The sequence below is a fragment of the Pelodiscus sinensis genome, chromosome 16 (assembly GCF_049634645.1).
Source record: "Pelodiscus sinensis isolate JC-2024 chromosome 16, ASM4963464v1, whole genome shotgun sequence".
NCBI lineage: Eukaryota > Metazoa > Chordata > Testudines > Trionychidae > Pelodiscus > Pelodiscus sinensis.
Genome location: NC_134726.1, coordinates 3,211,210 through 3,237,997, shown reverse-complemented (window position 1 = coordinate 3,237,997; position 26,788 = coordinate 3,211,210). Strand labels below are relative to the sequence as shown.

At 70.6% G+C, this 26,788-nt stretch overlaps 1 protein-coding gene across 3 annotated transcripts; it reads left to right on the top strand.

Moving 5' to 3' along the window:
* Positions 1-517: 517 nt before the first annotated feature.
* On the top strand, positions 518-25,893 carry GLIS2 (GLIS family zinc finger 2). Of its 3 annotated transcripts, none has more exons than XM_075899096.1 (7): positions 518-977; positions 17,898-18,099; positions 18,346-18,512; positions 18,952-19,125; positions 19,863-19,996; positions 20,779-20,897; positions 22,145-25,893. In XM_075899096.1, exons 2-7 carry the CDS (start codon positions 17,943-17,945, stop codon positions 22,924-22,926), a joined length of 1,533 nt encoding a protein of 510 aa, XP_075755211.1. In that variant the 5' UTR covers positions 518-977; positions 17,898-17,942; the 3' UTR covers positions 22,927-25,893. The 3 variants fall into 3 exon arrangements, with proteins under 3 accessions (XP_075755211.1, XP_075755210.1, XP_075755213.1); XM_075899095.1 differs by lacking the exon at positions 518-977 and adding an exon at positions 2,333-3,523; XM_075899098.1 differs by lacking the exon at positions 518-977 and adding an exon at positions 11,029-11,210.
* The last annotated feature ends 895 nt before the right edge of the window (positions 25,894-26,788 follow it).

Genomic DNA, 26,788 nt, shown 5'->3' with positions numbered 1-26,788 from the left:
CCCCTCCCCGAAACTCGTGGTGTGGAGCAGCCTGGGCCCCTCCCCTGGGGCCTCCCTATCCTTGCAGGGGACAGGGATACAGGGCAGCCCTCCCGCGCCGGAACGGCCTTTCCCAGCCGCCCCCCGCCTTGGGGCGCATGGTTCCCAGCCCCCCTTTCCCCCGGAGGCGGCCTGTGGCCTCCCCCTGCGCCTGGCGCTGCGGGGGAGCTGGATTCCTGCCGGGATTTCCTGGGGAATGCGGGGCGGTGGGTGGCGGGCCGGGGCCGCATTGTGTGTCTCTCCCTCCCCGGGCTGCGCCGTGCCTGCTTCTCCAGCCTGTCCTAGCGCTGCCCTCTGGCCAGGGGAGGAGCCGCTGGGGGGCATGCGCTCAGCGCCCGGGCTCCGGCTCAGCCTCGCCATGGAGAATTGGTCTGAAACTGATCAGCGCTGGTCAATTTCAGACAGCTCCGCAGGGCTGCCATAAATCACGCTGGGAAATCACACCCCCTCCACACCCCCACCCCTCCCGCCTCCCTCCTTCCTCCTCGCTTCCCTGGAACGGGCGAGCCCCTCCGAGCCGCTGCCTTCTCCTTGCAAACGCCTCCCCCCCGGAAAAAACCCAGGCGGGGGGAGAAGAAGGAACGCTCCATCTCCCCGCAGCCCCCGCTCGCTTCGCCCCGCAGCCCCCTCCCCAGCCGGGCGCCTGCCGCCGGGAGCAGCGCGGCTCGGAGACCAGCCCCTGCGCCCTCCTTCCCCAGGACTGAGCGCCACGACTCCAGCGCTAGAGGCGGCAGCGGACATCCCGGGCGGCGGAGCCAGGCGCGGGGGGTGCCCGCGGGGAAGCGGGTTTTGCTCCTGCCCAGCGGTCCCCGGCTGCCCGGGGGACCTGCCCGGCCGGCTCCACGAACCTTCCGCGGGGATCCTCCGGCCCCCCACCCGCCGCCGGCAGGAGACTCACACAAAGCAGCCGGGAGCGGCGCGGCCCCCCCGGGGGGAAGGTAAGGGAGTCCGCTTCGCCTCCCCCTTGCCAACTCTTTGTCGTGCTCTGGGGCGGGGGGGGGCGCATTCGGTGCAGATCGCACGAGATCGGGGGCGGATCCCCCCGGTTTTTGGGTGGGGGGGTCTCCGGGTTGCTGTGGCAGAGGCAGCGCAGGGGGAGCAGGTTGTTGATTCCGGGGGTGCCGCGCACCTTTTGCTGTTCTGCCCCCCCCCGCCTTTATTTTAGCTGGAAAGCCGCAAACTTCGGTGTGAAAGTTTCATCCCCCCTCCCCCCAGACATTTTTGGAACCAGCCATCAGCTGCAGCTGGCTGCCTTGGGGGGGTCTGGATCGCAGGAGGAAGTTGTGTCCGGACATTAAGTGGGAGCAAAGCAGCCGCTCGGTGGGAAGGGCAGGTTCAAAGGACCCCCCCCAACTACCAATAAACAAGTGGTCTCCCCCCCCCCCCCCGCCCCTTTCAGTCTGGCGGAGCTGGGCGAGGCAGTGGCCCCGTGAACCTGCCTCTGTCCCTTCCTCCGGGAAGCAGAAAGGACCTTGCTTTCCCTGCCTGCCTCTGCCAGGCGCTGCAAATGCAGGGCAGGGAATAAAATGGAGCTCCCAGCGCCCAGCCAGGCAGCCACTCAGCTGCACAAGTGAGAAAAGGGCAAATCGCTGGTGCACAGGACTGCCGGGTCCCTCCGGTGCAGGCCGGACAGGGCTGGGGCTGGGTTTGAGTCCTGCCCTTTGCTTTGGAGCCGCTGGAGCGCGGCCGCTGGACAGGGTGCTGCCCAGAGACAGGGGGGATGGGCCCGGCCCCCAGGGCTTCCAATCCAAGGAGGCCCGAATTTCACTTGGCTCTGGCAGCGAGTGTCGGGACCCGCCAGCGAGCCGGCCCTGGAAAGGAAAATGAATGGGAGGCTGAGCTGGCACCGTCTGCCTGGCACCTGCTGGCACGGCTGGAATTCCCGGCGCACGGCGGGCTGAAGAGGGGAGGCCGCGGGCAGGGTCCCTCCAGCCAGGTGCAGGGGGTGCCCGCGGGGAAGCCGGTTTTGTTCCTGCCCAGCGGCCCCCGGCCTATCTGGGATGTGTGGGTGGGTGGGTGAGGCGTGGCAGCGTGGCGGCCTCCCATGCCCCCGCGTGTCTGTTTTGTCTCTGCCAAGGAGAGCTGGAAGAGCAGGCAGCTGGGCTGCAGGTCCCCCGTGGCAATGCCCACAGCCAGGCCACAGCGCCAGCGCGGGCAGGCGAGCCCATCCGTGGCTACCGACGTGGGGCCATTTGGGAAGTCAGCAGGTGCAGGGTCTGGGCAGTGGGTAGGGGGTGATGATGGAGCCAAGAGAGGGGTGAGGAGAAGGGGGTTATGGGGTATCTGGCTCATTAGGGGGCGCTCTTTCCTTTTGGCCAATGCCCCACCTGGGTGCGAGTGGGCACTGTGTTGCCATCCGCTGGCAGTGCTGCCCAAGCTGGTTCCTGCCCGCTGGCTGGCGTGGCCCCCTGCAGAGGTGAGAGATCCTGGCCAAATCCCAGCTAGGCCAGGAACCCTCCCCTGGTGGTTTCACTGGGGTCTGATCTTCTCCCCACCCCCTCGCTGGGCCGTTATGCAGCTGCTGGGTTCCCCCCCAGAGGTGTCAGCATGTCGGTGGTGAGTGAACACTCGGGAGTCCCGCTGGCTCCCTGATCCCGACTCGCTTGAGACTTGCCCTTGGGGCCCGGCTGAAACCCCCTCCCCTGGCTCCAGCACAAGGGCGCGGCAGAGGGCAGCCGGCGTTTCTGCAGCGCAGTTCTGGCCCCAGCAGGCTTAGACCAGGAACCCTTGGGAAACAGCAGGCGGGCACGTGCCGGGCTCTGGCTGAACCCCCGAGTCCCCCCACCTCCAGGCCCGTGCCCAGCACTCCCCAGGAAAGCGCTGACCGAGGCTGCCTACGCTTTCCAGGCGGAAGGCAATTGATGGCAGCTTGCTGGAGGCCCCGCAGGGTTGCTCAGCGCGGTCTGGCTGCCTGGGGCCAGGTGAGCTCGTCTTGGGTGTGCTTGTGACGCCCCAACTTGACAGTGGGGTGGGGGGCGCAGCTGGCTCGGGGAGTGGTGCGGGGAGGAGGCAGCAGGGCTGGCGATGGCCATGCAGTGGGAGTCACGGAGGCAGAGGGAGCTCCGGGGCCTAGCCGGTGCCCCCCCAGTACCCCCCAGAGCTCTGTTCCCCACCTGTCCACCCCATGCTCCTCTGCACAGCCCGGAATCCTGCCCTCCAGCCCCCCTGCCGCCCTTTGCTCACTGGCAGGGGCAGTTGCTGAGGCGGGAGGGTGATGGGAGACCTGGGTACCGGCCCGCTCAGTCTCCCCACCCCCGCACTGGGGGCGGGTTCCTCTTCTCCTTGCTGCATGCCCTGTGGTAGCTGCACCTGGCCTCTCAACCCACACTCCCGCCAGGCCCCAACGCAGGCCCAGCCACGGCACATCCACGGCGCTCGGCCCCGCGGGAACGGGCCTCCCTCAGCCGGGGGGGCGATGGGGCAGCGGGAGGACCGGTCGAGGGCTGGAGCGGGAGGGGTCCGTGGTGCAGCCGGCGGGGCGTCGGTGAGTTTGTCTAGCCCGGGGTTTGGGTGGCCGGGCGAGGGTAGGGTGGTTGGCAGGGGGCCATGAGCGGACAGGTGGGGGAACGGAGTTTGGCTGGGGCGTATGGGTGGCTGGGTGGGGGAGAGGAGGTTGGCTGAATGCCTTTGGGAGGCCCGGTGGGGAAGGGCAGGTTGGCTGGGCCTTTGTGGGGTGGAGAGGAGCGGGCAGGCTGGCTGGGGCTTTTGGGGGGCTGTGCAGGGGAGGGCAGGTTGGCTGGGGTCTTTGGGGGGCCAGGCGGGGGAGGGCAGGGGAGGCTGGCCGGGCAGGTGGGGGAGGGCAGGGGAGGCTGGCCGGGCAGGTGGGGGAGGGCAGGCTCGCTGGAGCCTTTGGGGGGCTGGGCGGGAGAGGGCAGGGGAGGCTGGCCGGGCAGGTGGGGGAGGGCAGGCTCGCTGGAGCCTTTGGGGGGCTGGGGGGGGGCAGGGGAGGCTGGCTGGGTGGGCGGGGGAGGGGAGGCTGGCTGGAGCCTTTGGAGGGCTGGGAGGGGGGGCAGGGGGAGGCTGGCTGGGTGGGGGAGGGCAGGTTGGCTGGGGCCTTTTGGGGGCTGGGCGGGGGAGGGCAGGGGAGGCTGGCCGGGCGGGTGGGGGAGGGCAGGCTGGCTGGAGCCTTTGGGGAGCTGGGAGGGGGTGGCAGGGGAGGTTGGCTGGGTGGGGGAGGGCAGGCTGGCTGGGGACTTTTGGGGGCTGGGAGGGGGGGCAGGGGAGGCTGGCCGGGCGGGTGGGAGAGGGCAGGCTGGCATGGCCCGGCCCGTGAACGTCGGCTCTCCCTGGCGCTGCCCTGTCTGTTCTGTGCTGGCCTTGCTGGGAAATGCGCCGCAGCGACCTGACCGGCCGGCTCCCGGCTCCCGGCGCCCGCGGTGAGGGAGGGGCCGTGCGAGGGACCGTGACAGGGTTTGCCAGGCGTGGGGGCACTTCCCTGGCCAGTCGCTGGGCCGGGATCCGAGTGCGGGAAAGGCTCGGCTGGGATTCATCTGCCTCCGTCTCCCTGAGCAGGGCCCAGGCAGAGAGAAACCCGCCCAGGCACCTGCCAGAGCTTGTGCCCCTCGGACGCTGGGGCGGGCGCGTTGGCCAGGCTGGGGGCTGGGGAGCGGGTCTGTGGCGGGGGAAGGGGGCCCTTTCTTGGGCAGGTGGCTGAGAGCCGGAGGCTCTGCCGTGGCTCGGGCGCGGGGGCGGTAGAGCAGCCGCAGGGGCCGTGTGAAGCCCACCCATGCAGGAAGCACGAGGGTGTGTTGCCTTTGAGAGCCCCCCCAGCCCTGGCTGCTCCGGGTCCCGAGGCCTGACGGTGCCAGCTCAGCCCCCAGCTGTGCCGCAGTGAGTGACTCTCCAGCAGGTCCCCTGCCCTTCCTGGGGCTCGGCCGGAGCCAGGCCGGCTACCTTCTCCAGTCCCTAAGCCCGTGCCGGGGCCACGGCCCTCTGGCTGCCTCCCGTGTGAGCTGGGCCCCATCTGCAGCCGGTATCCTGCCTTGCGCCTCCCCCCCAGTCCCGCCTCTCCGGCCAGCCGCTGGGTTTGGCTCCCTTCCCGGGGGAAAAGCCGCTGGGAAACAAACAGATGGAGCCGAGGGGGCGCTGAGCTCTCCATCCCTCGCCCTACCCCGTGCTCCCTTCTCCCCCAGGGAGCCCCCGCCCCCACCTGCTCCTGGCACAGGCGCTGGCTCCAGGCCCCGAGGCAGAGCCTCCCTGCCCATCCTGGCATCTCGTACCCCCCTGGCGAAGCCCGTCCCGTGCACAGGCATTCCCGGCAGGGGGGTGGGAACGGGCTGGCGGCCTGTCCGGAGCCTGCCCTGCCCTGAGGCCCACCAGCATCTGCCTCAGTGCCCCGGATCTGGGCCTGGCCCTGCCAAGGTGCTGGGGGGGAGGGGCGCAAATAGCCTCGCCCCGGCTCAGCCCCCAGCTGGCCTGTTGATTCGCAAAGGGGCAGGGAGGCCCCGGCGGGCGGCCCCGCTGCCAAGCAGCCTGCGAGCTGCTAAAAGGCCGACTTGTTCGCCGCGCCGGGCCGCGTCCTGCCCTGCAGCCGAGAGGAGCCCATCTGGGTCCTGTGTGCTGGGGCTGGGGCCGTGGGGAGCAGCTGCCTGGCCCCCGGCTCAGCCGGCCTGCTGCCAGCCCAGTGCCCGCGCGGCCCCGGTGCACACCCTGCCGGCCGAGGGAAGAAGGGCTCCCACCCAGCCCCGCCCTAGGAAGGGAAGAGGGGTTGGCAGGGCGGGAGGGGGGCAGTCCCAGTACGCAGGGGTATTCCCAGTGCCCCTGCGCCTGTTGTGCCAGGTGCGGCACAGTGAGAGCCCGAGCCCGCTGGACGGAGGGAGGGGTCTCGCCCCTGGCAGGCGGGGAGCTGGACACAGCTCTCTCCGTGCTCCCCCAGCACATGCCAGGGACACTTGGCCCCCTGAGCCGGGGGAATGGGTCCGGCCCCTCCTCGCCATCTGTGACGGCGCGTTGGGGGTCCCCCGTCTCCTGCACCCCGAAATGGCACAAACAGACTGCACCAGCCGGTGGACTAGAGGAAGTTTATTGCCTCTCCAGGATACAGCACAGCACAGATGTAATCTGGTCACAGAGCTGGGCTAGGATGCCTCAGGCCCCCTTGAGATGGGGGAGACTGGGCCCCTAAACTCCAGCCCCCTTTCCTAGCCTGTCTCCTCCATGCTCCCAGACAGCCAGCAACTAACTAACCCTCTTTCAGCCCTGCCCCCCAGCCAGGGCAGCATTCCACCTTCCTTTGTTCCTCTCCATGGGGGGTGTCTGGCCACTGGTTTGCATAGTGACTCATCCTGTTTTGCTGGGTCGTGGTACCCACGGCAGCCAGTGGGGGTTACCCCAGAGCCAGCAGCATAGAAACCAGCCAGGTACCCCCACTACGTCACACCATCCCCAGCAGGGAGCGCCCTGAGCACCCTCCTGCACCTCAGAGCCCTCATCCCTGGCCCCTATCCCCAGCCCAAAGCCTGCACCCCAACGCTGAGCCGCTCTCCAACCCTGGAGCTCCCATCCTGCACCCCAAACACTTCATCCCACCCCCAGCCAGAGCCCCGCACTCCTGCACCCTCCGCCCCAGCCTGGAGTAATGTTCCCTCTTCCCTTTTCTACCCACGTGTGGAATAATCAATGTGCACTGAGGCATGTGCAGAAGTGCACCACCTGGCAAACCCCCTCGCTGGGGGCACGCCGCTAATCAGCTGGGCAGCATTTAAACCTCTCGGGGCGGCTGCAGAAGCGCCCAGCCCACAGGAATGCTGGCGCCGAGCCCCCTCCCACACTCAGAACCCCTTGTGATACGGCGCACGGCTCCACCGGGGCGCACGGCCCCACCACGGTGCACGGCCCCACCGCGGCGCATGGCCCCTCAGGGACGCACGGCCCCACCACGGTGGTTCACATAAGAAAATTCATTCCGCTCAGCTCTGGGGTGGAAAAAATTGGAGGAACACTGTCTTGCCCCCCTCCTAGTGATACCTGGCCCCCACTCTCTGCTGTGGGCAGTGACCCCGGAATGGTTCAGGGATCCCGGGCGCTGGCTGCAGGTACATCCCCTGCCCGTCACGGCTGGGTGCTTGGCATCTGCAGAGGGGCCCAGCGTGCACCTCCCACCAGGCCCACGCAGGGCCCTGCAGCTAACGCCACCCCCGCTAGACCTGGCCGGCCGTGCCACGCCGCCGCCTCGGCCGGGCAGCACTTCGCCCAGCCTCCGCGGGCCGGGTGTGGCCTGCGCCGTGGGATGGGGGTTCTGGCTCCACCAGGCCCGCTCTGGGGGCGGGTGGGCGGGTGGCTGGCCCCGCCCCTCTCCGAGGCTGACATTGGCATCGCCGGCGGTGGCACACGCTGCCCCTCGGCCCCCCCCCAGGCTGCCCGTTCGTCCCCACCTCCAGCGCAACCCGAGGCCCCGCCATGGGGCTGAGGTGTGGCGCTCCGGCTGCCCTGTCCTGCTGGCCCTGGCCGCCCCTGCCCCTGCCCCAGGCCCCAAAGCCGAGGTCCGTGAGCTCTGAACCAGCATCGAAAAGGGGCTGGGCGGTACGGGCAGGCCTGGCTTTCCGGCTGGGCTCCTGCCTCTCTGAGTCACCCTCTCCTGGGCCCCTGGGCCGGGCCCTTTGTCCGGGGAGCCAGGCCGGGGCAGAGCCGCTTCAGCTGTTCCCTGCTTTGTTCGCACCTGGGTCTTGCCGAATTACACACACCGGCCCCCGGCCGCCCGCCTCCCTCCTGTGCCCCATTGAGCCGGGAACCCACAACCAGCCCTGACAGCTCCACGAGGCCCGTGTGGGGTCCTGCAGCCCCTGCCCGACCAGAGACGCGGGGGGGGGGAGGGTTCTGCCCCCACCTCTTCCCCCCCCTTCACCCCCGCCATGAGAACCCGGCATTCCCTGCCCAGCCCTGGCCCGGGTGGGCTCCCAAGCTGATGGCGGCCGATCGCCATGAGCCCAGGGGCTCAGTGCCAGGACGTGACGAGCTGGCCTGGGTCCCCCAGCATCCCCCTCCCCCGCAGAGCCCGTGGGCCATGTCCCCAGCTCTGGGCAGCCCCACACCTGGCTCTGGCGCCAGATCCTGTCTGTGCTCATAAGTCTTTCCCCCACCCCAGCCCCTGGCCGGCCGGCCCCGTGGGGCGGTGCAGCAGGTGTCCGGCCACAGCTGGCACGTGTGACCCAGCTGGCACGTGTGACCCCTCTCTCCTGGAAGTCTGGGCTAGGGCGAGTCCCCAGAAGGGTGGGTGATGGGCTCCCCTTTGCTGCGCCCCAGCTCCTGGCTTGAGGGGTGCGTGGCCCATCCCTCCCCCGACGCTGGCCTGCCTCGGGGTGTCGGCAAGTGCTGGGGCGCGGCAGGGCCCCGTGCTCTCCTTGTGGGTGTTTGGGGGTCGGAGCTGCCTTGGCAGGGCGCGGGGTCCCCTGCTCTGTGCCCCGGGCTCCAGGGCCCGGCCGGCCCCTTGGAGGGAGCCGTGATCCGCCCCCACTCACCTGCCGGGGCCCGGGGCTGTTCCCTTCCTGCCCCGGTGCGGGGGGCCCGCGGACCCTGCTTGGGCTCCCTTCCTGCCCCTCCCGCCAGTCCCTGTGTCTCTTGGCCCTGCCCCGGTTCTCTCCCTTGCTATTTCTGGCCGGCCTCACGCCGCAGCTGCGGCTCCACAGACAGCCTGGGGCCGCCGGCTCCCCCTTGGCAGGGGCCCAGGTGAAGCCTTCAGGACGTCGCTGGCTCCTCGGCCCCTCCCGGGCTGAGCGGCTTCTGCCGCCATGGGGGGGCTCTCCCGGGAGAGCGGAGGGAACGGGCCACGCCTGCGGGGCTGGCACAGGGTTGACCCCGAGCTGAGGACATGGAAACTGCTCCCTTCCCCCGCCCCCCCCCCCCGTGGGTGCTAATGGCTCCCCTCCCCCGGCTACGGCCCCAATACCTGAGCCCACGGCCAGGCGCTGAGTAACCTCCCCCCGGGCTGCTGCCTGAGGGGAGACAGGCTGGGGGAGGGGCTGGCTGTCCCCTGCCTGGCGCTCGTGAAGGGCAAGAACATGGCCTGTGTGGGCATGTTGGGGGCAGGGAAACTGAGGCAGGCTCGGGGCTAGGCCCAGGCAGCTGAGGAGGGAAAAGAGCCCACCAGGGCAGGTGGCAGCCACGCTGGTCTGTCTAGCCCCTGCGAGATCTGAGCCCTGCGGGGCACAGCTGGCACTTGCTCCCTCGGGCACCCAGGGAATCCCGAAACATGCCCGGGGGGCCACCAGACGCTCCAGCCAGCGCAGGCCAAGGTAGCCGGCCCCGCCCCCGACTGGAACAGGAGCACCGCAGGGGAGTCTGGGGGCAGAGCCTGCTGAGCCCCACCCCAATAGCCTCCTCCTGGGCCTGGCTATGCCACCTTCCTACCTCCCCGCTGCTGGCCAGTGGCACAGTGAGCCCCCAGCCCGAGGGCGGGGCACCCTAGGGACCCTGGGCTGGAGAGGGGGGATGCTGAAAGCTGGGGGCTCAGAAATCCCACAGCCCAGCCTCCCCCGGGCCGGCATATGCTCGGTGCCCCCCGGTGATCCCTTGGCATCGCTGCCCATGCAGCCTGGCGGGCTGGAGCCCAGGGAGCTGGCTTCCTGGCTGTTCCTGCCCCGGCGGGGCGCGCCAGGCTGGGGGAAGCAGCTGCTGGCTCTGTGCTGCGTTGGCAGCATGGGGCCATAGCCGCGTGCCACGAGGCCAGGCAGCTCCCCCCCGCTTTCAGCCAGACCCCTGCGGAGAGAGGGGCCCGTGGCCCGGCACGATCCTGCAGGGGGCACGGAGGGAATCAGCCATGGGGCCCTAGGAGCCTGCTCCCAGCGCCCGTCCCCAGGGCCTGGCTCATGTCCCACGTGCCTGAGGGCGCCCCTGGCCCTGCGGCTGGGCCCGGCGGGGAAGGGGGCAGCCGGGGAACGTGGCTGGCATGCTTGGATTTCTCCCTCACTGGGCAGAGTGCCAGGCGCCGGCAGGGCCCTGCCTTTACACCCCAGCTGTGGGCTGGCGCCTCCAGGCATCTGCCCAGCGCTGGCTCCGGGGAGAGCCCGCAGGCTGCTCTCCGCACCCTGGGTGTGCCCCGGCGAGGATACCCTGGTGCTGGGCATCCCCCGATGGGGAGATCTGACCCGGCGCGAGCCCCGGGCGGCCGCTCCAAACCACCAGCTGCTTCTGAAAACAGGCCCCGCTGCTCTGAAGCGCCTGCCCCCTGTGCGCCATTCTCCAGCCCCAGCCCTGGGTCGGTCGCCTTTAGTTCCTGGGGCGCGGCTTGGACCCGGCGGGGAGCCCTTGTCATGCCCGGAGAGCGCTTAGCCGGGGCCTCTCACCGCCTGCCCTGCGCTGTCTGCTGTTAAAACCGCTGCCCTGCTCCAGCCCAGAGGTGGCTGCATTTCAGTGGGGGCTTGTCGACCCTGGAGCCCTGCTGTGGTTCCCTAGGGACCCTGGGAGCTTCCACACCCGCCCTTGTCTCGGAGGGACCCCTGGAGAGAGCCGGTCTGGAGGGGCCTCGGCAGAGCCACCCCAGGGAGGGGCTGGGCTCCATCGCCAACTCGGGAAGCTCTCGGGTGGCCCGGCTGCCCTGACCTGGGTGGGAACCAGCAGCCTCGGTCCCCGGGGCTGGGCAGTTCAACGCCTGCGACCAGCCCTGGCATGGCAAAGCAGCCAGATGCGGGGTGCAGATGGTGCGGGGGAGGGGCCAAGACGTGGGGGGAGGGGCTGTCTCTCCCCGAGGCGATGAGCCGCGTTAGCGCGTGGCCTGCCCTGCCACGTTCCCTGTGCCCGCGGGCTGGGCCCGGCCAGACCCCCTTGTGCCACTGGCCCACGGGTACGTGCCCAGCTCCCGCTTTCTGAAGGGTCTCAGGGCGCCTGGGCGCAAAGCCACGGCTGAGCCACAGGCAAAAGGAGTTTGGTCGCGTCACAAAGCCCGGCACAATCTCCCCTTTGTTCAGGAGGGCGTGGGGCCGGGGGGCACCCGCGGGGCGGGGGGCAGGCCGGGAACAGCTGGGGCTGGCAGGACTCTACTGGAGGGCAGCGGTGGGCGGGGCCCCTGGCACTGGCAAGGCAGGGGGCTGCGGGGGAGGAGGGTCGGCAGCCCCTCACCGCACTGCCCCGGGCTGGGGGCTGGGCCCCCCGGCCTGGCCCTGCTGCGGCGGGCGGCCGTGTCTGGGGGGCAGGGCGGGGCGGCTCCTGCAGTTCCGGTTCCTCTGGATTCGAGGAAGGTTTGTTCCCAGGAATTTTGTGCTTCAGGGCCAGTTTGGTTTGGCAGCTGCTTGCTCGCTCGGGAGTCGTTTCTTCCGCGGCTCGGAGCCCGTTCCCAGCCAGCGGGCCCCACCCATGCTGGCTCCCAGCAGCAGCTCAGGAATCCAGGATGAGGCCAGCCGGCTGGGGAGCGGGGTTGGGGGAGGCCCTCGGCTCCCCTTGCCCTGTGCCTTGCTCTGGCGTGCAGGCTCCGGGCCCCCCGCCAGACCCCCGCCCTGTGCTCAGGCCTCCTCCGCCTGCCCCGCCGGGTGGAGCTGGGACCCCGCTGGGAAGCCGCCAGCGCGGGCCCAGGGGGACAGAGCTGGGCCAGGCCTGTTCCCACCGTAGCCAGGCGCCCCTACCTGCAGGGTCTGCCCCATGGTATGCCTGCCCTCCCCCAGCCTGGCTGTGCGCTAAGCAACACTCCTGCGCCTCCCGGCAGCTGCGGGGTGTCGAGGCAAAGGAGGGCAGCAAGGCCGAGGAACTGCTGCGGGAGGGGAGGGCAGGGGCAGTGGGATGGGGGAGGGGAGGGCAGGGGCAGCAGCGGGGGAGAGGGTGGGTGCCCGTTGTTGGCTCTGGGCACACACAGTTCACAGCAGCCTTTCAGGGCAGCACGGGGCCCGGCTGCTCCTTGCCCTGGTGCTTGGCACAGCGGGTTCAAGTCTTCTGCCCTGGCTCCGCCGGGACGTGGCCATGCCCGCCCCTGCCCTGCCCTGCCCTGCCCTGCCCTGGGGGTGCGTGCGAGGGGCGGGCCGAGGGGTGTGCAGGGGAGTGTGAGTGAGGGGCTGTGACCCTGGGGGCTGTGCCCTGAGCCGGGTACAAGCCACGGTGTCGGGTCTGCCCGGGCTGGGCTGAGAATGGGGGGGGTAAGGGAGGGGCAGTACCATTGTGCTCTCAGGGGGTGGGGCCTGTCGGGACAGTACCATTGTGCTCTCTGGGGGCAGGGCCTGTCTGGACATTACCAATTGTGCTCTCTGGGGGCGGGGCCTGTCGGGACAGTACCATTGTGCTCTCTGGGGGTGGGGCCTGTCGGGACAGTACCATTGTGCTCTCTGGGGGTGGGGCCTGTCGGGACAGTACCATTGTGCTCTCGGGGGGCGGGGCCTGTCGGGACAGTACCATTGTGCTCTCGGGGGTGGGGCCTGTCGGGATAGTACCATTGTGCTCTCGGGGGTGGGGCCTGTCGGGACAGTATCATTGTGCTCTCTGGGGGTGGGGCCTGTCGGGACAGTACCATTGTGCTCTCGGGGGGCGGGGCCTGTCGGGACAGTACCATTGTGCTCTCGGGGGTGGGGCCTGTCGGGATAGTACCATTGTGCTCTCGGGGGTGGGGCCTGTCGGGACAGTATCATTGTGCTCTCTGGGGGTGGGGCCTGTCGGGACAGTACCATTGTGCTCTCAGGGGGGGGCTGTTGGAGAAAGTGCCAATGCGGGGTGCCCTCGTGCCTTGGGGCTGGTGTGCTGAATCCCAGCCTTAGCCGGTCCCCATGTCAGCTCCTTCTCCACCCATTGGCAGGAGCTGTGCAGTGTGCAAGTGCCTGGCTCAGGCTGGGCTCTGGTCAGGGCACACAGGAGGGGAGCTCCTCCGGCTGGAGGGGGGGCAATGTGACTCAGCCCCAGTCTCCCCTGTCCAACTCCATGGGACCACCCCCACCCCGTCAGGCCCTCTGCAGCCAGAGTGCCTGGACTGGAGAGGGGGCTGCCAGGCTCCTGCCCGGGGGGAGGGGGGTGTCTTGCTGTCTAAATGGGCTCCCTGCCCAAGGAGCTCATCCTGGGTCCCTCCCCCAGCACCCATGCGGCAAGCACCCACAGTGCCCCTCCCCCCAGTGCCCCTCCCCAGCACCCATGTAGCAAACGCCCGCAGCACCTCTCCCCCCATGGTTGCTGATGGCCAGATTTCCACCTTGGTCCCTTGGCCCAATTTCCCTGCTGTCCTCGGCCCTCTTCTCTTCCACCTCCTGCCTCTCCTCTGCCCAGCCCTAGGGGCAAGATGACAGGCTGGCAGCAGAGGGATCTCTGCTGTGTTTGTGAGACAGAGGATGGGCAGATGGACAGGTGAGTAGACAGAGATAGCGAGACAGACAAGCAGCTGACAGGTGGACAGACAGGTGTGCAGATAGACAGGCAGACAGGTGGATGGACAGATGGACAGGCAGGCAGGCAGATGAACAGACAAGTGAACAGGCAGGCAGGTGGGTGGCCATGTGGGCGGGCAAGCAGGCAGATTGACAGACAAGTGAACAGGCAAGCAGGCAGGTGGACAGACAGATGGACAGGCGGGCAGATGCACAGACAGATAGGTGGACAGGGAAGGGGAATATGGACAGACAGGCAGGTGGACAGGCAGGAGGGAAGATGAACAGACAAGTGAACAGGTGGACACACAGACAGGCTGTGACGAAGCGGGAATACTTTGGGAATATTTTGTAACACGTGAGGCTGGTTTGGGCCTCGGTTTCCCCGTAGCTGGCATCGTTGCCTGGGTGGCAGAGGGTGTTTGCTCTCTGGGTGGGTGAAGGGATGAGCCGTGGGCAGGGCCTGGCTCAGTGGAGCGTCTGACCCACCGGCGGGGCCAGTGGCCTGGCACGCAGGGCGCCGGGAGCTCTGGCTCGTCCACCTCTCGCAGGGTGCTGAGCCACAGAGCGGCGCGCTGGGGGCTGAGCGCTGGCGGCCCGGGGGGATTGGATGGCGAGACATGGAGCTGGGCCAGTGCTGTGCTCTAGGGCGGCTGGGCTCCGGCGCCCCCCGCTCTCCCCTCCCTGCAGCCTGGGAGCCTCGTGCCCGCGATGGGCGAGGCGCTGGAGCCCGCCAGTGGCTGCAGGCCCAGAGTCCAGCCCACACAGGCAGGGGAGCTGCGGGCGCTCCAGCCCCACTGCCCACAGGCAGGGTGAGGCCCATAGAGTTGATGGCCCAAGGGGGAGCTGAGCTCCCCTCTGGTACCTAAGGCAGGGGGGTGGCCTTCCCTTGGCTCCACCCCCCAGCAGCTGCTTTGGCTCCCTGTTGGGGAGGGGCTCTCCAGTGAGGGCAGTGGGGGTCCCCCTGCCCCTTCCCCAGGATCTCACCCTGCCTTGGGATTGCACAGCCCCCATCAGGAGGGGCTACAGGGAGGGCACATGTGTATGCACAAGAGATGGGGGTGGGAGGGAAGAGGGGGTGCACGCAAGGGAGGGGGAGAAGTGCATGTGCAGAGGAGGGGGTGGGAGGGGTGTACGGGTAAGAGGAGAAGGGGTATGTGTGCAAGGGGGGAGGGATGGGGTGTGTGTGCAAGGGGGAGGGATGGGGTGTGTGTGCAAAGGGATGGGGGAGGCTGTGTGTGCAAGGGAGGGGGAGAGGTATGCGTGCAAGGCATGGGGGAGGGGGCGTGTACTAGGCATGGGGGAGGGGTGTGCGTGCAAGGGAGGGGGAAGGGGATGTGTGCAGGAGACTGGGGAGGGGAAGGGCTGGGCCTGGGAGGAGCGGAGCGCCCTGCATGTGTCTGGTTGGAAGGGGGCCCTGGGGCTGGCTGGGGGGTGGCAGCAAGCCCCAGCCCAGCCCCCTGCCCTCCTTCTGCAGCCTCCCGCTGGCCCAAGCAGGTCGGCGCCGCGTGGCCGGCTCCCCCGCCCTACCCAGCTTCTCTAGGGCTGGGGCCCTCCCTCCCCATGCAGCAGCCCCGGCTCCCTGGGCACCGCCCCATTGTCCTGCCAGGGGGTGGGGGGGGGGGCTGCATCTCCCCCTCCCCCGCTCAGCCCCTGGCTCCCCCTCCCCGCCCCTCCCCTCTGCTCCTGGCCCCCACGCAGGGCCGGGAGGCGCTTTGCATTCCAGAGTGTCTGAGCCTGGCCTGGCGGGGGGCCAGCGGGGGGGGGGGGCAGGGACAGGCCTGCTCGAGCCAGGCAGAGCCAGGGAGCAGGTGCCACTCGGGCCCAGGAAGGGGCGCAAGGATGCTGGTGGGGGAGGGGAGCTGAGCCAGGGCTGGCCCCCCTCCGAGGAAGTCTCCGCTTCCTGCTTGCCAGCCCCGGGCGCGCGGGAGAGGAAAGAGCCCCCCATTCATGCGCCAGGCTGCAGCTGCAGCCGCGGGGGGGGGGGGGGGGGGCTGGCACAGGGCCAGCTGCAGGGTCAGGAGCAGACCCTGAAAACAAACCCAGCCCAGCTCCGGGGGGCACTGCAGGGAGCTGCTCCCTCCTGCCACGCTGGCTGGGACTGGCACAGAGCCCAGCCCCCACCCCGGGACCCCCTGCGCCCCCCGGGGCAGAGTCTGGATGGGGGGGTGCATGGGGCCTGAGCCCAAGGGGGAGGGGGTCTGCCTGCACCTCTGCAAAGGGGGGGGAGGCCCAAGGGTGCTGGGCTGGAGCCAGGGGGCGGAGGCTCGCTGGGCTGGGGGCTGGGGGGGGCCTGTTCCTAGGGAGGGAGCTCTGTGGTGCCAGCCCTGGCAGCCTGAGGGGGTGTGTGCAGGGTTAAGCCGGGCTTGGGTGGAACATGAGCCCCTAGGTGCTGGGGGCCCCGCAGGGGGAGGGGCCAGTGGGGCTGGGCTGGGGGCCTGAAGCCCCCCCCCCCCACTGCCTCGCAGCACCTGGCCGGTGTCCCCATCTGGCACTGTGCCACCCCCTGCTCAGCCTGACCCCACTCTGGGCCTCCAGGGGCCTGGGGGAGGAGGGGGGAGGAAGAGGCAGCGGGGGAGGGGCTCCTGGAGGATAAAGAGGGGGGGGGGCACTAGGAAGACGAGTGCTGGGTTCTCAGCCAGTGGCAGCACAGACCCCACCCCAAAGCTGACCTGGGCGCTGTGCTCTGCATGGGGGCCCCAGGGCTGGCAGGGGCTGTGGGGCAGGAGTGAGGGGCACTGGCAGGGCTGGGGGGCAGGGCAGGGCTGGCAGGGGCTGTGGGGCAGGAGAGAGGGGCACTGGCAGGGCTGGGGGGCAGGGCAGGGGCTGTGGGGCAGGAGTGAGGGGCACTGGCAGGGCTGGGGGGCAGGGCAGGGCTGGCAGGGGCTGTGGGGCAGGAGTGAGGGGCACTGGCAGGGCTGGGGGGCAGGGCAGGGCTGGCAAGGCTATGGGACAGGAGTGAGGGGCACTGGCAGGGTTGGGGGGCAGGGCAGGGCTGGCAGGGGCTGTGGGGCAGGAGTGAGGGGCACTGGCAGGGCTGGGGGGCAGGGCAGGGCTGGCAGGGCTATGGGGCAGGAGTGAGGGGCACTGGCAGGGTTGGGGGGCAGGGCAGGGCTGGCAGGGGCTGTGGGGCAGGAGTGAGGGGCACTGGCAGGGCTGGGGGGCAGGGCAGGGCTGGCAGGGCTATGGGGCAGGAGTGAGGGGCACTGGCAGGGCTGGGGGGCAGGGCAGGGCTGGCAGGGCTATGGGACAGGAGTGAGGGGCACTGGTAGGGCTGGGGGGCAGGGCAGGGCTGGCAGGGCTGTGGGGCAGGAGAGAGGGGCACTGGCAGGGCTGGGGGGCAGGGCAGGGGCTGTGGGGCAGGAGTGAGGGGCACTGGCAGGGCTGGGGGGCAGGGCAGGGCTGTGGGGCAGGAGTGAGGGGCACTGGCAGGGCTGGGGGGCAGGGCAGGGCTGGCATGGCTGTGGGGCTGCCCGGTGGAGTATAGCAGGCCTGGTGGATATGCCGCCCCCTATCTACAGTCTGTGCCGGGAGGGGGGAGCAGGGTTGCTCTGGGGCCGGAAGGGGGAACTGGGGGCTGGCTGGCTGGGGCGGGGCATAGCAGGGGCAGGTGGGTGCAGCAGGGATGAATGGAGGCTGCTGCAGAGCGGGGGGCACTGGGGGCTGGGGCCGGGCACACCCCATTCGGGGCTGAGTGCCCTACATGGCGGGGTCTCGCTCCGACTGGCTGGTGGGGGCAGAAGCCGAGGCAGTGGCAGGACCAGAAGCTGCTGGGCCGGGCACCTGCCCTCAATTCCCAGGCTCTCCTGGGGGTGGGCACCAGATGGGAATGCCCTTCGCCCGCCGAGGCCACGGCCCCAGACTCCCAGCAGGCCCCCGCCCGGGCAGGACCAGCCACAGAGCTGCAGCTCGGGCACCTCTGGGGTCAGGCAGCGCAGGGGCAGGAGGGCTCTCCCACCATGGGTGGGGAAACTGAGTCACGGGGTGGGGAAGGGTCTTGCCTGAGCCCCCTCCCCCTTGCAGCACCCTGGCCCTGGGGGAGGGGCAGCCGGCCTGGGGGCGAGCCAGGGCAGGAAATGAGCCAGGTCTGGCATCCACGCTGGGGCCCCAGCTGGCAGCACAGGGCCCGCCCAGCCGGGCTCACCGGGAACCAGCCAGCAGGCGGTTGGCAGCCTGCCAGCTCCCCCCCCGCCGGGGTGGGCAGAGGCCCTGGGCAGGGCAGGGCAGCCCGAGGAGGGAGGCTGGGACTGGAGCCGACCTTCCCAGGCTCCAAACGGCCAGAGATAAACATTTGCTTCCTTCCTCCCTTCCCCGCGCCGCAGCCAGGATCCCCCCCCCGGGGCCTGCCCCCAGCCAGGCAGCAGGGAGAGCCCGGCGTCCCTGTGGGGCCGGTGGGGCCCTGGGGGGCAGCATCTGCTGGCGACTCGGGGCCCAGGCGCTCGGCACTGGCTGGCGGACCCTGGCCAGGCTCTAGGGTGCCAGGCCTGGCAGGGCGAGGGGGGCTCCCGGCCTTAATCCTGCGGCTGCTGGGACAGGCGGGGGAGGATGCCTGTGGGCCTGGCCCTATTCACCCCTTTCCCTTCTGCCCCACAGGTTGCCTGGCTGCCCTGCCCCCGCCCCTGGCGCCGTGCGGGCACCATGCACTCCCTGGACGAGCCCCTGGACCTCAAGATCAGCATCTCCAAGCTGCGGGCGGCCCGGGAGAAGCGGGCGCTGGGCAGCACCAAGCACCGGGCCCCGCCCCGGGACAGCGCCGCAGCGCTGGGCCCCGGCTCGCCCAGCCCCCCGCCGGCCGGTGAGAGGGAGGGGCCCAGTGCGGGATACACCGGGGGCTGCCCATCAGGGTGGGGGGGAGATCCAGGGGCCACGGGCTGCCCTGCGGGTCCCCTGGAGCATGCTGGGGTGGGGCGGGGGCAGGCCGCGAGCCGTGGGGCTGGGGGGGGGGGGGCTGCGCCCTGCCCCAGAGGTAGCTGCATTGCAGAGGCAGGGGAAGGCACCTGGGACAGGAATTGCTGCTCACCCGCTGGCTTTGTGCCCCCAGGCTCCCTGCTGCCCCCCAAGTGCCCTGACAAACGGGACACCCGCTTCCCCGCGCCCCTGCTGGACCTGAGCCTGTCGCCCCCGTCTGGCCCGGACTCCCCCGGCGGCCCCTCGCTGTCCCCCGAGCGGCAGGGCAACGGGGACCTGCCCGCCGCCCCCAACCCCCACGTGAGTGACGCAGGGCGGGGCTGGGCCCATGGGAGGGGGCAGGACCCGTGCAGCAGAGCTGGGGGGGCAGCCCCAGTTGGGGGGGGCTCCTTGCACTGCAGAGGATGGGATCCCGCCACGCAACACCTGCCCCCCCCGCCGGTGTCTCTGACCTGCCGCTACCCCTCCCCCCACCTGTGTTGAGGACTTGCCCCCTCCCCTCCCCCCATCCCACCAGTGTCTCCGACCTGCCCCTGCCCCTCCCCTTCCAGCCAGGCTCTGACCTGCCCCCTCCCCCCACCTGTGTTGCGGACCTGCCCCTCCCCCCTCATGGGTGTCTGACCTGCCCCCTCCCCCTTGACCCCAGCCGGTGTCTGCCCTGCCCCCGCTGTTGCCCCAGGCCCCCCGCACGCTGCCCCCTCTGGCGTCTCTGCCCAGCTCTCCGTCGTCTCCCCGGCAGGATTTCCAGTCCCTGCGCTACATCGACGGCCTCCCCAGCTCCTTCCAGTTCTTCCTGCCGCTGGGCTCGGGGGGCCTGCACCTGCCGGCCTCGGCCTTCCTCCCCGCGCCCAAGGAGAAGCGCCTCTCGCCGGAGCTGCCCCTGCCCCAGCAGCTGGTGTGTCGCTGGGCCAAGGTGAGGGGGAGCCGGGAAATCCCCTCCCCCCGAGCCCTGGGGGGCTGCAAGGGGCGTGCCACGGGGCGGAGGGGGCTGTGCAGGGCTGCGAGGGGCAGAGGGGACTGCGGAGGGGGTGCTGTGGAGCGGGGGGGGCTTTACAGGGCTGTGAGGGGTGGGCTGTGAGGGGTGGAGGAGGGCTGTAAGGGGCATGCCATGGGGCAAGGGGGGCTGCAAGGGGTGTGCTGTGGGGTGAAGGGCACTGCGGGGGGGTGCCGTGGGGCAGAGGAGGCTGCGAGGGGCATGCCGTGGGGCAGAGGGGGGGGTTAAAAGGCTGCGAGTGGTGGGCTGTGAGGGGTGGAGGGGAGCTGTGCAGGGCTGTGACAGGTATGCCATGGGGCAGGGGAGTAGAGGGGGGAGCTGTGGAGCAGAGGGGGCAGAGAGGGCTGTGGGGTGTGCCGTGGGGCGGAGGGCGATGCAAGGGGTGTGCCGTGGGGCGGAGGGGAGTGTGGGGGGTGTGCCGTGGGGCAGACAGGGCTGCGGGGGGCATGGTGTGGGGCAGAAGGAGCAGGGGGGCTGCAAGGGACGTGCTGTGGGGCAGAGGGGGGCTGGGTGGCACCTGTCTTGGACAGGCCTTTGGGACACTGCCCCTCCTGGCCATTGGGGGTGCCTATGGGCCTCACCCCCCAGTGCCCGCAGCTCCAGGGACCGGCCAGGCGGGGCCGGGTTGGGACCCCGCTAACCCCGCTCCCGCGCAGTGTAACCGGCTCTTCGAGCTGCTGCAAGACCTGGTGGACCACGTTAACGACGCCCACGTCAAGCCGGAGAAGGACGCCGGATACTGCTGCCACTGGGAGGGCTGCGCCCGCCACGGCCGCGGCTTCAACGCCAGGTAGGGGCAGGGCCCTGAGGGGGAGGGGGACGCGGCCGGGACCCCGAGATCGAGGGGAAGGAGATTCAGGCAGATTCCTGCTTTTCAGGGAACCACGTGGGTCAGTTCCACCCACACAAGTCACTAGTGACACGCCGCAGGGCAGGGGGCGGGGCAGGGGGCAATGAGGCGGGGTGGTTATAGGGCAGGGCGGGGTCCAGGATCAGACCGGGGCCCGTGGGTGGCTGGGGTGACTTGTGGGCCCTGTGATGGGGGCAGCTACTCTGTCAGCTCCCTGGGTTCCCAAAGCTGGGCTCCCCCACCCTGGGGCCCCCCTGCAGGCCGGATCACCCCACCTGGGCTCCCCCACTCTGGGGCCCCCCTGCAGGCCGGCTCACCCCACCGGGGCTCCCCCATCCTAGGGCTCCCCTGCAGGCCAGCTCAACCCACCTGGGCTCCCCCACCCTGGGGCCCCCCTACAGGCCGGCTCACCCCACCGGGGCTCCGCCATCCTGGGGCTCGCCTGCAGGCCGGATCACCCCACCGGGGCTCCCCCACACTGGGGCCCCCCTGCAGCCCGGCTCACCCCACCTGGGCTCCCCCACCCTGGGGCCCCCCTGCAGGCCGGCTCACCCCACCTGGGCTCCCCCACACTGGGGCCCCCCTGCAGCCCGGCTCACCCCACCTGGGCTCCCCCACCCTGGGGCCCCCCTGCAGGCCGGCTCACCTCACCTGGGCTCCCCCACCCTGGGGCCCCCCTGCAGGCTGGATCACCTCACCTGGGCTCCCTTCTGCCCGGACAGGTACAAGATGCTGATCCACATTCGCACCCACACCAATGAGAAGCCTCATCGCTGCCCAACCTGCAACAAGAGTTTCTCCAGGCTGGAAAACCTTAAAATCCACAACCGCTCGCACACAGGTCAGTGTGGAGGAAGCGGGGAGGTCTGGGTGTTGCCTCCTGCCACACAGGTGAGCATCAGGGCAGCCTGTGGCAGTGGAAGCGCTGTGGCACATTGGATCAGGCAGCCCGGGGCTTGACGGCAGAGGTCTGGTGGCACGCTGGGTGGGGCAGCCCGTGGCCCGGCAGCAGAGGCCCCGTGGCACGCTGGGTGGGGCAGCCCGTGGCCCGGCAGCAGAGGCCCTGTGGCACGCTGGGTGGGGCAGGCCGTGGCCCGGCAGCAGAGGCCCCGTGGCACGCTGGGTGGGGCAGGCCGTGGCCCGGCAGCAGAGGCCCCGTGGCACGCTGGGTGGGGCAGGCCGTGGCCCGGCAGCAGAGGCCCCGTGGCACGCTGGGTGGGGCAGGCCGTGGCCCGGCAGCAGAGGCCCCGTGGCACGCTGGGTGGGGCAGCCCGTGGCCCGGCTGCAGAGGCCCCGTGGCACGCTGGGTGCAGCAGCCCGTGGCCCGGCAGCAGAGGCCCCGTGGCACGCTGGGTGGGGCAGCCCGTGGCCCGGCCGCAGAGGCCCCGTGGCACGCTGGGTGGGGCAGCCCGTGGCCCGGCCGCAGAGGCCCCGTGGCACTCTGGGTGGGGCAGCCCGTGTCCCGGCAGCAGAGGCCCCGTGGCACGCTGGGTGGGGCAGCCCGTGGCCCGGCCGCAGAGGCCCCGTGGCACGCTGGGTGGGGCAGCCCGTGGCCCGGCCGCAGAGGCCCCGTGGCACGCTGGGTGGGGCAGCCCGTGGCCCGGCCGCAGAGGCCCCGTGGCACGCTGGGTGAGGCAGCCCGTGGCCCGGCCGCAGTGGCCCCGTGGCACGCTGGGTGGGGCAGCCCGTGGCCCGGCCGCAGAGGCCCCGTGGCACGCTGGGTGGGGCAGCCCGTGGCCCGGCCGCAGAGGCCCCGTGGCACGCTGGGTGGGGCAGCCCGTGGCCCGGCCGCAGAGGCCCCGTGGCACGCTGGGTGGGGCAGCCCGTGGCCCGGCCGCAGAGGCCCCGTGGCACGCTGGGTGGGGCAGCCCGTGGCCCGGCCGCAGAGGCCCCGTGGCACGCTGGGTGGGGCAGCCCGTGGCCCGGCCGCAGAGGCCCCGTGGCACGCTGGGTGGGGCAGCCCGTGGCCCGGCCGCAGAGGCCCCGTGGCACGCTGGGTGGGGCAGCCCGTGGCCCGGCTGCAGAGGCCCCGTGGCACGCTGGGTGGGGCAGCCCGTGGCAGCTTGTGGCTGTTGTCTCCCCCTGCAGGCGAGAAGCCCTACATGTGCCCCTACGAGGGCTGCAGCAAGCGCTACTCCAACTCCAGCGACCGCTTCAAGCACACGCGGACGCACTACGTGGACAAGCCCTACTACTGCAAGATGCCCGGCTGCCACAAGCGCTACACCGACCCCAGCTCGCTGCGCAAGCACATCAAGGCCCATGGCCACTTCGTGTCCCACGAGCAGCAGGAGCTGCTCAAACTGCAGCCGCCCCCCAAGCCGCCCGGCGCCCCGGCCGAAGTGCCTTACGTCAGCGGGGCTCAGCTCATCATCCCCAACCCGGCCGCCCTCTTCGGCGGGCACGCGCTGCCCGGCCTGGGCGCCTCCCTGCCCATCCCCCTGGCTCCCGCGCCCCTGGACCTCAGCGCCCTCTCCTGTGGCGCCGCCGCGCTGCCAGGGCTGCCCAGCCCCGTGCTGTCCCTCAACGGGGGGCCGCTCAACCTGGCCAAGAACCCCTTGCTGGCGTCCCCCTTTGGCGCCGCCGGGCTGGGGCTGCCCATGGTGTCCCTGCTGGCTGGCAAGGTGGACGCGGAGAAGTGCCCGGCCGGCAGCGCCAGGGCGGCCAAAGTCGGCAAAGCGAAAGACTCGGGCGACAGGACTGAGCGGGCCCGGCTGAGGCGTGTCCCGGAGAGCTTGCCACTGCTGCCTGGCGCCGCGCTGGACCTGTCCACTGGCGTCAGCTCCGTGGGCAGCCCTGAGGCCCTGCCGCCCGGCTGGGTGGTGATCCCGCCCGGCTCCCTCCTGCTGAAGCCGGCCGTGGTGAACTGACTGAACGAAGCCCGGACGTGGCGCCCCCGTGGCCCTCGACGGGTGAATCTGCCGGCAGGGGGAGGAGCCGGACTCCGGCTCCGCCCCCTGCAGCAGCCGCTTGGGTCTCCCTTGGCCCCTCACGACAGAAGAATTTGACTCTTCTGAGAATAGCAATAATCCCTACCCCAGCGGGCAGCGCCCGCCCCGGGCCACCCCCCTCTTCGTGGGACCCCCACGTGGCCTCTGCCCCTCCCTGAGTCAGCTGCCCCCTGGCACCTCCTGCTGGCTCTCCGGGGCACCCACACTGGCGCAGGTCCCAGCAGGAGTGGGCACCAGGTCGCTTGGCACAGGGATGGGGGTGGAGGGGCCACAGCCGGGCTGGCTCCGCAGGGCTGCCTGGCCCAGGCCTCAGGCAGGGGGAGGCGCTGCTATTTATTTATCAACCTGCCCCTGCTCTGACTGGGCCGTGTGGGGCCCTTGTCCCTGGTGCTGACCAGGCGCCGCCTGCCTGAGGCCTGCGCCACGCCCCTGCATTGGGGGCCCACTGCCCAGCCGGGGCCACCCCCCAGTGCCAGGCGCTCGAGCCCTAGCGCCCCCTGCTGGCTGAGAGAGGGATCCCTTGTGCAGCCCCGTAGCTGTATGAACCCTGCGGCCCCTCCCAGGCTGCAGCCCCCGGGTGCCATCTCCCAGGCCCCACCGTAGCGCTGCCCCCTTGGCACGCCTCACGCCCCTGGCTGACACAGGACGGTGCCAGCAGAACCCACAGACACGGGCACATTCCTGCCCCATGCCCCACAGAGCGGGCAGCCCTGGGCCCCTTCCTCTGGCTCAGGGGATGCCCCTGCCCTAGGGCTAGCGGCTTCCTCGCCCGCCCCACCACCTGCCAGCATCCCGGCTGCCCCCCGCCACCTGCTGGTGCCAGGCCAGCCTGCAGCACAGCCATGCCCTGGGAGCCAAGCCGTGCATTCCCGGGGGCACCCAGCCGCCGCCGAAGCAGGGGTGTTCCAGTGTCACCCCCACAGAGGGGCCCCCCCCCAGCCACCACGCGCTGCCCAGCCGGGCCCCGGACACAGCCAGCGGGCCCCGTGTGAGGCGTGGCTGCACTGGGCTGGCTGGCGCAGCCCCATTGCCCTCCGTGGACTGAGCCAGACGGACAGACCCCCCCCGCCCCCGACAACGCATACTGGCCGAGTATGCCGCTCCCCAGCGCCGTGCCCTGCCCGCCGGGGGGGCAAACTGACTGCAGCTCCGCTAGCTCCTTCGCGCACAACGCAAGCATGTGGCCGGCAAGCGGCGCCCCCTGCCCCTGGCTGTGACCCCCAGGCCGGGGCAGTGCTTGTTAACACCCAGCGTTCCCCCTTCCCCCAAGGGCTCAGGGCAGGTGAGTCCCATGGGGCTGTACCCCCAATGCCCACGCTCCCCAAGCCTGGTACCTCACCCGCACTGCAGCTGCACGGGTCCATGGCCTAAGACCTTCCTTGGGCCCATCCTCCACCAGGGGTCACAGCTTGGAGGGACGCCCGCCAGCTGCCAGCCTGCCCCCAGTCATACCCATGGGCTGCCCCACATCCTCTGGTGCCCTCGGTGGGCCTAGCTGTGCCTGTCCTGGGGTGGGTTGGAGACACCCAGCCGTTATGGGTGCCAGCTGCTGGGGGGAGTTGCCCCAGCTAAGCTGGTCCCCCCTACTCCACCCATTGCAGCACCGGGGAGGTGGGAGGAGCAGCCTGCTAGGAGGGCACCTGAGCTCTGCTGCCCCACATCACTGCCCCACCTGGCCATATGGCACCACAGCCCTCACTCAAGGGGGCAGCAAGCCATCCTGAGTTACAGCATTAAAGTGGGGTGGCCAAGGTGGGCATAGCCGTGATCTGAAACTACAGCTCCCAGCAGGCGTGGCACCACCCCCTGAGCAGTGCGCCCTGGGAGCTGTAGTCTCCACAGGACACCTGAGAAGCCTACAGCTCCCAGCAGGCATGGCACCACCCTGAGCAGTGCACCCTGGGAGCTGTAGTCTCCACAGGACACCTGAGAAGCCTACAGCTCCCAGCAGGCATGGCACCACCCCAAGCAGTGCACCCTGGGAGCTGTAGTCTCCCTGTGGCACACTGGCCCATAGACCAGGGGGCCACCCAGCCTGAGCAGGGCCTGGTGGGGCTGGCCCCTGTACTACCAGGGTCTGCTGGTTGAGCTGTGGCCAAGGGAGGGCAGGCGTGTTGGTTGGCACCACAGGCTCACGGATGGTGCCTTCAGGCTCAGCCCAGCTCTGCCGGCAGGCGAGGCTGGCGCCCCACACCATTCAACACGCCCGGATGTATACGCTACACAGACCCTTGGCCTGCCCCTTGGGCCCGGCTGTACCCACGGGCCCGGCTGTACCCACAGGGGGTGCCCAGCACAGCCTCTGCCCATGTCCTGGTCTCCTGGCCTCGTCCCCACCTCATGCTTGTCCCTCCCAGGGGGATTGCTCAGTGCTGCAGCCAGGGGTCTCCAGGATCTGCCCCTCTCTGGGGAGGCGGGCTCTACCCCTGGCCTGCCTCTCCCGCTCCTTCTGGTACACAAGGGGCCCTGCGGAGCTCTTTTCCATCCCTCCGCAGGGCCCCTGCTCCGCTGCCACCCTCCAACCAGGGGCTCCCCAGCTAGCCCCCCACTCCAAAGCCCCTGCGCAAGGCTGGCCAGGAGCCGGCCCCAGAGCCTATGCTGCTGTCTGCTGTGGCCGCCGCCCAGGGGCTCACCCCACAGCACTGCTTTGTGATAGACTAGGCCTGCCCGGCCGGTGTACGTCTCTTTCCAGTCCTCGCTGCACATGGCAGGCTCGCGGTCGCCCGTCTCTAAGTGCCTTTCTCTGTAGTGTACGTCCCGCCCCCGGCCCACTGCTGTAGCCTAGTGTTTAACGAAAGCAACAAAGCCGGATGCTCCCGACTGCCCTCGGCCTCCACAGGAGAGGCCGGTTCATAAGAAACCAATAAAGTGAATTGATGAGTTGCCCTGGCTGTGTCGGCCTGTGATTGCCTCTCGGGGCACCGCCTAGCACCGGCTCAGCCTCCCGCGGCACCTGCGATGGGCGCTGCCCAGGCTGGGAACGGGGAATGGCTGGCAGCAGGCAGGGCTCTGGCATGGGCCTGCGATGAGCCGGGTTTGAGCCCACAGCTGCCTGGACCTCTTAGCCAAGTGGCTGCCCGCAGTGCCTGTCTGCCTCGGTGCCTTGCTGACCCCCCAGCTCCTGGCTCCAGCCTGCAAGTGCTACAAAGTGGGGGGGCCAGGACGCTGCAGTGCCCCCGCATTGGGAGCTGCTGAGCTCTGGGACAAGTCCCCCCCTACCCCCCGCCCATGGACCAGAAGGGACCCTGGGCAAGCAGCCAGGTCAGCCTTAGGGCTTGGGATGAACCACAGTGTTCTCAGGGGTGGGTATGGCCAGAGCCACCTGCCAGGAGCCACCACTCCCCTGTGCAGCTGGCCCACGGCCAGCCCATGCACAGGCCAGCCCCACAGGGATGGGTGGGGGGCCAAGCAGGGCCCGTTCCAGGCAGCGCCTAGGGGCTGTGTGCACACCACTGGGACGGACTGCTCTCGGCCAGGTGGGCAGTGGCAGGGGTATTCCCTCCGTGGCGTTTCCCCGGGGCACTGGTCTCCCAGCTGGGGTTGCTGTCCCCTGGGGAGCTGCAGGGCTCCCTGCCCTGGGAACACATCGCCTGCTGCCCCTGGCCGGCTGCTGCACTGACCAGGAGAGGAGGGAGCACAGGCCTGGCAGAGCTCCCCTGGCCGGAGGGCTTTGTGGAACAGCGCCGCCTCCCAGGAGACGCGCCAGGCATCTCGGGCAGCTGATTTAGGGGGGCCAGGGGCCACACGGGCCATCCTGTCTGTGGGGCCCACGCCGGTGGAT

Bases quoted from the DNA above. Each gene is read 5' to 3' on its own strand.
- GLIS2 (XM_075899095.1), top strand. From the start codon at position 3,254: ATGGGAGACCTGGGTACCGGCCCGCTCAGTCTCCCCACCCCCGCACTG. The intron at 18,513-18,951 runs GTGAGTGACGCA...TCTCCCCGGCAG, and splicing joins CCGCCGCCCCCAACCCCCAC to GATTTCCAGTCCCTGCGCTA. The intron at 19,126-19,862 runs GTGAGGGGGAGC...GCTCCCGCGCAG, and splicing joins TGGTGTGTCGCTGGGCCAAG to TGTAACCGGCTCTTCGAGCT.